The sequence below is a fragment of the Gekko japonicus genome, unplaced genomic scaffold, assembly GCF_001447785.1.
Source record: "Gekko japonicus isolate JY-2015 unplaced genomic scaffold, Gekko_japonicus_V1.1 scaffold892, whole genome shotgun sequence".
NCBI lineage: Eukaryota > Metazoa > Chordata > Lepidosauria > Squamata > Gekkonidae > Gekko > Gekko japonicus.
This window is the reverse complement of record NW_015174869.1, coordinates 449,120-456,923: the sequence shown is the minus strand read 5'-3', so window position 1 is coordinate 456,923 and position 7,804 is coordinate 449,120. Positions and strand designations below refer to the sequence as shown.

The 7,804-nt window shown below is 50.1% G+C and overlaps 1 protein-coding gene across 1 annotated transcript in view; it reads left to right on the top strand.

Annotated features, from left to right (window-relative positions):
• The window catches only part of CSPG4 (chondroitin sulfate proteoglycan 4), a 66,727-nt gene that overhangs the window by 30,858 nt on the left and 28,065 nt on the right, over positions 1-7,804 (top strand). The window contains exon 5 of the mRNA XM_015424775.1: positions 6,807-6,970. Coding sequence (XP_015280261.1) covers positions 6,807-6,970 — 164 coding nt within the window. The remainder of the gene's footprint in view (positions 1-6,806; positions 6,971-7,804) is intronic.

Here is a 7,804-nt window from a genome sequence, read left to right as displayed (position 1 = left end):
CTATCTAATCCATTATCTGGTCTCACACAGTGGACAACCAGTTCCTCTCAAGGGCCAACAACAGGCCGAGGCCTTCCCCTGATTTCCTCTTGGCTCTGGGATTCAGAGATTCAGTGTCACTGAATGTGGAGGTTCCCCTCAGCCACCGAGGCTCATCGCCATCGATGGACCTCTCCTCCATGAATCTATCTAATCCCCCTTTCAAGCTGTTTCTTCCTGTGGCCACAAGAACATGAGCTGGCCCTGAACGCCGTCCAGTTGAACAACAATTTGCACCTGTTGAAACCCCCAAGCACGCTGCGGAATCAACCCCTTCTGTGTGTGGTCGGCCAGGGCCAGTCCAGAGAGAGAGATAGCCTTCCTGTGCGGCAGGACGAACGGGATTCCTTCAACGGGTCGTTTGTATTCTCTCCACCTGGAATCCATCCAGGAGGCGGACGGTGTTAATACTCCAGCGCACGCAGATGGATCGCTTTCTCCGGCTCTGTTTCCCTGTCGTGATGACCCAGTTCCATTCAGCCAGTTGATGCGTCATAAAGAGATGGGGCGAAAAAGGCTGGCTCCAAGCGGCTTTCTTCCCCCCACAGCGGTGGCCACTTAGAGGCAGGAGAGAGAGGCAGGCTGCCGCGTGGCCGAGAGCAGAAACAGAGCGGGAACCGCACGGAACCCAGGCTCCCAAATTGCCGTGCTTAGCTTGATCGGTTTTCTAGATAGACGAGGCAGGGAGGAACATAAGAACATAAGAGATGCCAGTGTTGGATCAGGCCAAAGGCCCATCCAGTCCAACACTCTGTGTCACACAGTGGCCAGAAATACCAGGTGCCATCAGGAGGTCCACAAGTGGGGCCAGGACATTAGAAGCCCTCCCACTGTTGACCCCCCCCCAAGCACCAAGATGACAGAGCATCACTTGCCCCAGAGTCCCTATCTATAAAGGTAAAGGTAAAGGTTCCCTTGCTCGAAAGCCAGTCGAATCCGACTCTAGGGTTGCGGTGCTCATCTCCGTTTCAAAGCCGAAGAGCCAGCGCTGTCCGAAGACGTTTCCGTGGTCATGTGGCCGGCATGATTGAACGCCAAGGCGCATGGAACGCTGTTACCTTCCCACCGAAGTGGTCCCTATTTATCTACTTGCAATGTCTTGCTTTCGAACTGCTAGGTTGGCAGGAGCTGGAACTAGAGACGGGAGCTCACCCTGTCTTGCGGCACCCGGGTCTTGAACCACTGAACTACTGACCTTCCACAGCCTGCAGTTCAGCGTCTTAACCACTTGAGCCACCGCAGCTTCTATCTATACCTTGTGGCTAATAGCCACTGATGGACCTCTGCTCCATATGCTTATCTAATTCCCTTGTGAAGCCGTCCATGCTTGTAGCCGCCACCACTTCCTGTGGCAGTGAATTCCAAGTGTGAATCACTCTTTGGGAGAGGGCTAGCCATGGCCGTGAGCAGGGGCAGGGGTGAGTCCCAAATTTCCCCTTCCGTTGTGAAAGCGGCAGAGGGCTGCCAACTTCCAGGTGGCACCTGGAGATCTCCTGGGATTACAATTGACTCTCGAAAGCTTAGATCCTGGAAATCTTGTGAGTCCTTAAGGGGCTACTGGGCTTGGATGGTTTCAGTTCTGCAAGGAGTCATCAACAGGTGGAATGTTTAGTTCCAGCTCCTGCCAACCGAGCAGTTCGAAAGCAATAGGTACCGCTTTGGTGGGAAGGGAACAGCGTTCCGTGCGCCTTGGTGTTTAGTCATGCTGGCCACATGACCACGGAAACATCTTCGGACAGCGCTGGCTCTTTGGCTTTGAAACGGAGATGAGCACCGCAACCCTAGAGGCGGACTCGACTGGCTTTCGAGCAAGGGAAACCTTTACCTTTACTATGCAAGGAGTCATTAACAGGAAGAAAGCTTCTTTTTAAAAAAAAAAAACATTTTATTCATGAGGTTTTTACATTATACAAAACACAATATATTGATTGTATTACAGTAATTACCATATCATGAGTCTATGTTAACATTTGTTGTCTAGCCACAAATAAAACATTTCCCTTCTTTCTTTAAGTATGTTGTCATCTTTACCTTGCAAAATCAGTGTTAATTTATCCATCTCTGCAATATTCAACATTTTTATATATCCATTCATCTCTCGAGGGTATTTTCCCCCGTTTCCAATATTTAGCAAATATAATACGAGCCGATGTTAACATATATGTTAATATATATTGATCTGTTTTTTTAATACTTATCTGGCAAGCAGTGTTCCCTCTAAGCTGAGTTAGTGTGAGCCAGCTCACAGTTTTTCACACATTTTTCACACATTTTTGTCTTCGCTCAGGAAGGAGGGCTCCAGCCCAGGGCAAACTAATTTATGCAGTAGCCAAATCACCTGCCTGCTCACAACTTTAATGCTGGTAGCTCACAAAGTTGAATTTTTGCTCACAGGACTCCACAGCTTAGAGGGAACGTTTCCAATATTTAGCAAATATAATACGAGCCGATGTTAACATATATGTTAATATATATTGATCTGTTTTTTTAATACTTATCTGGCAAGATATTGAACAGAAATATTTCTGGTCTTTATGGTAGTTCTATATCTATGATTTCAGATATAAGTTTTTGTCTCTTATGCCAGTAAATTTGTATTATGTTACTGAAAAGTACTGGGTTCGCCGCATGGAGGACTCAGATGACGACATACTGTAGCACACGTTTATTGTACTTGACACAGACAAAGACTAACTCTAAACGCCCGACGGGGCCAACTATATACATATCCACCCAGCACTCCCCATTCCCATTGGAGGGTTTGAATGTCCCGCCAAAGTGGCTATTGGTTGGGGCTGGGGGATCCAGGATCCGAGGTCTCCATTGTTCTAGGATCCAAGCTCTTGCCTGTGCCGCGCACCCCTTGTGGTGGCCCGCGTACATAACAGTTACACCTCCACCACATATGGTAGAAGGTGCCAACACTATCTTTACATCTCCAGCAAGTTTTAGATAGATTTGGATAACATTTCGCGATTTTATCTGGTGACCAGTGCCACCTAAAAAACATTTTATATATATTTTTCTTATATGGTATAAGCACAAATAGCTTCAAGAGGGGACTGGAGAAACATTTGGAGCAGAGGCCCAGCAGTAGCTACTAGCCACAAGGTATAGATGGAGCACTCTGTCTGGGGCATTGGTGTTCTGTATTCTTGGTGCTGAGAGGGGGGGCCTTCTAAAATTCTGGCCACCCTGGTGGTGGACCTCTTGATGGCCCCTGGGTTTTGGCCCCTGTGTGACACAGAGTGTTGGACTGAATGGGCCTTTGGCCTGATCCAACATCGGCTTCTCTTAGGTCCTTATGTCTGGGGCAGTGATGTTCTGTATGCTTGGGGGGCAACAGTGGGAGGGCTTTTGGAGTTCTGGCACTGCTGGTGGACTTCCTGATGGCACCTGGGTTTTGGCCCCTGTGTGACACAGAGTGTTGGACTGAATGGGCCTTTGGCCTGATCCAACATCGGCTTCTCTTAGGTCCTTATGTCTGGGGCAGTGATGTTCTGTATGCTTGGGGGGCAACAGTGGGAGGGCTTTTGGAGTTCTGGCACTGCTGGTGGACTTCCTGATGGCACCTGGGTTTTGGCCCCTGTGTGACACAGAGTGTTGGACTGAATGGGCCTTTGGCCTGATCCAACATCGGCTTCTCTTAGGTCCTTATGTCTGGGGCAGTGATGTTCTGTATGCTTGGGGGGCAACAGTGGGAGGGCTTTTGGAGTTCTGGCACTGCTGGTGGACTTCCTGATGGCACCTGGGTTTTGGCCCCTGTGTGACACCGAGTGTTGGAGTTGGACTGGGTGGGCCATTGGCCTGATCCAACATGGCTTCTCTTAGGTCCTTACGTCTGGGGCAGTGATGTTTTGTATGCTTGGGGGGGCAACAGTGGTAGGGCTTCTGGAGTTCTGGCCCCACTGGTGGACCTCCTGGTGGCACCTGGGTTTTGGCCCCTGTGTGACACAGAGTGTTGGACTAGATTGGCCATTGGCCTGATCCAACATGGCTTCTCTTAGGTCCTTATGTCTGGGGCAGTGATGTTCTGTATGCTTGGGGGGCAACAGTAGGAGGGCTTCTGGAGTTCTGGCCCCACTGGTGGACCTCCTGGTGGAACCTGGGTTTTGGCCGCTGTGTGACACACAGTGTTGGACTGGATGGGCCATTGGCCTGATGCAGCACGGCTTCTCTTATGTCCTTATGGCCAAATGTCCACCTTCTACTGTGTTTTTTTTGTTGTTGATATCATCTCTAGCCCTGATTTTGGATCCCCGTTTGGCTGTTGAGTTGTAAACGGTATGCCCCGTTTGGCTGTTGAGTTGTAAACGGTAGCAGCAGAGGTCATTTCGGGGGGGATCGCAGGGGATCGCAGTTCCCCCGGGTTAGGTGGGGGGGGGGCACACGACGAAGCCTCACCCCCTGCTTCTCTCCACCCCACTTCCAGCCCTCATTCAGCCAGGAGGAGGCAGGATAAGAGGGAGGGTAAGTTGCTTCCTCCCTGCCTCTCCCCACCCCTGCCTGCCTAGGGCCAGGGAGGGCCTTGGCGGGGCTTCCTCGCACTCCCGCCGGCCTTGCAGGTCCACCGCCAGGCCTTATGATGTCAGGGGGTGTGGCATATGTTAATGAGTTATGCTAATGAGTTCCCCTAGCTCTTTTTCTACAAAATGACCCCTGGGTAGCAGACCCCTCCAATATGAAAAACAGGGAGAGGAAATGGTCCAGAGCGAACCAGCTATCTGGGGCAGAGGATTCTGTGGAGACAAATTAGCCCTAGATACCTGGGGAGCTCCTAGCATTTCCCCTTCTTTCTCATATGATGCATGCCTCGAATGCGGAACATCTCAGCTGCACCCCAGTTCTCTCTGGTCTGATTCCAGCACACTAACCACCACTTGACATTGGCTCCACACCAGTGGGCTGACTCTGCATAAGACATCTTCGTGTGTTCAGTCTGCTGATAGATCATTCCGTCAGCTGATTGTTTTGGCTATACCGAGCAATGGGAATGAACAGATGAGTGGGGGGAAATAGGGGTTTCTCTATGGTTCTGTAGACAGCTAACTGCCCCATCTAGTGGTGATGGCTGGTATTGCAAGGATTCGGATTATTTTAAACTGTTGTTATATCAATTCATTACCCACCTTTCTTTCTTATGGAGCTCAATGCAGCTTTCAATATAAATAAAATACAGCCAATAGAGCGCATAAAATACATAAAATCAAAACCACAATTTAGGACTGCTTAGGAGAGCCAGTTTGGTTTAGTGGCTAATCTGGGTGAACCGGGTTTGATTCCCCCACTCCTCCAATTACAGCTGCTGGATGACCTTGGGTCAGTCACAAATTCTCTCAGAGCTGTTCTCTCAAGGGCAGTTCTGAAAAGAGCTGTTGTTGTTGTTGTTGTTGTTGTTGTTGTTGTTGTTGTTGTTGTTGTTGTTAAACACAGTCCTAAATGAAACCATCTTCAGCCACCTCCTAAAGACCAAGTGAGAGGGCAGGTTGTTCCAGAATTGCGGGGCTCCCACCGAAAAGGCCGCTCTCTTGTGTACTCACCAGATGAGCTCCTTTCATTTATGGGAAGGTCGGAAGGGGCTCTCCTTAAGATCTTAATTCGTAATTTTGCGTTTTTCATCTATATCCACAAAAGGTCTGGGATCCCAGAATACCAACATTGGCTAACGCATCTACAGTTGACACATTTGGCTCAGTTTTGTGCCTGTTTAACTGTCCTGGCTTCCCCCAAAGAATAAGGGGAAGTAGATGTTGTTGGGATTTCTCTGTCAGGTGGCCTCAGAGAGACTACATTGCCCACAGTTCCTTGGGGAGACAGGCTGTGCACTAACCGGGTTAGGGCTGTGGTTTATAAACGCCCTAAATTTTGGTCCCTGGACACCGTGGTGGAGAGACTTGGGTGGCTTTGAAGGTTTCTTAGGGAATAGCAGTGGTGAAAAGTGGCATCAGATTGCAGCTCACTGGTGGTAACCCTATAGGGTTCTCAAGCCAACGGAGGTGGGTTGCCATTACCTGCCTCTGTACAGCAACCTTGGACTTCCTCGCTGGTCTCCCGTCCAACAACTAGCCAGGGCTAAACCTGTTTAGCTTTTGAGATCTGATGAAATCAGGCCAACCTGGGCCATCCAGGTCAGGGCAAGAGACAAACAGAGGTGGGTTTGCCGTTGCCGGCCTCTGCGTAGCAACCCTGGACTTCCTCGCTGGTCTCCCATCCAAGGACTAACCAGGGCCGACCCTGCTTAGCTTCTGAGATCTGAGGAGATCGGGCTAGCCTGGCCCATCTAGATCAGGGGGGACAAACAGAGGTGGGTTTGCCGTTGCCGGCCTCTGCGTAGCAACCTGGGACTTCCTTGGTGGTCCCCCAATCAAGTACTAACCAGGTCAGTCCTTCTTAGCTACCAAGAGCTGATGAGATCAGGCTAGTGTGGACCATCCAGGTCAGGGCAGATGAACAGAGGTGGTTCACCAATGCCTGCCTCTGCGTAGCAACCCTGGACTTCCTCGGTGGTCTCCCATCCAATTACTAACCAGGGCCGACCCTGCTTAGCTTCTGAGATCTGACGAGACGGGGCTTTCCTGGGCCATACAGGTCAGGGCTTTCCTAGAGAATGTCCCCCACCAAAGCTGGCCAAGGAGAATTTGAGGGCACTCTGATCATTTGCACGGGGCGATCCGTTGTCAGTCAGCTGGAGATGCATGCTACAAAAGGAGCGTCTTGCTCCCTCAAGGGAGTTGTGGGTCCTCTGAACGCCTCCTCTTCTCTTTCAGCATCATTCTTCGGAGACGGCTTCGTGGAGATGCCCTTGGTGAAAACGTACGCCACTGTCCAACTCCATGTGCAGTTCTACACCAGCCAGCGGAGCGGCCTCCTGTTCTTAGCTGCGGGGCAGACAGACTACCTCCTGCTGGAACTCCGCGGGGGCATGCTACAGGTCAGGAAAGATGTCCTCCCCCCCAAGCTTTCCCACCTGATCTTTACATCGCACGTTAGCCGAGCCTGGTTCTGTGTGTTTTGTTGTGCATTTCTTCCCCTGGACGAATTCTTAGCACAGTTGATGCTACAAAATGCTATTCTCCACATACGCACATCAGATGTGTCCATTGCAGCATATGCTATGATCCAGCAGGGATATTGGCTAGTACCCATGCCGCCATAACAGGCCAGCAGCACGCACGCAGTTCTCTGCAGCTCATTTGCTTATTTAAAACATTTGTAATGCCATCTTGCTACCCAGTCAGGGTCCACAAATACAGTTAAAGTTATAAAAATAATCCAGTTAAAAACACATAAGCAAACACTAGAAGGAGGGCAGGGAACTGTTATTTGGGGGGGATACCAGACAAAACAAGACAAGTCTCCACCTGCTGGTGAAAGACACCGATGGAAGACAAAACTTTTGGGGCCACAACCAAAAAGACCGTTTCTCAACCCTTACCTGGATAGCCCAGGGTAGCCTGACCTTGTCAGATCTCGGAAGCTAAGCAGGGTCGGTCCTGGCTGTTAGTTGGATGGGTGACCTACAAGGAATACCAGGGCCGTGACACAGAGGCAGGCAATGGCAAACCACCTCTGAAACATCTCTCAAAAATAAGTCTAGCTCACCACCTAGTGGTACATAATGCTAAAAGAGCTAGAGCTTATGGCTGCCAGACTATCTTAGGATCTCCTGGCTATTCCACACACACATTGCCCTGTGATAATTAATTCATTAGGCCATTTCTCAGGTTGCCACCCATTTAGCCCCAGCAGGGAGGTGAAATGTTTC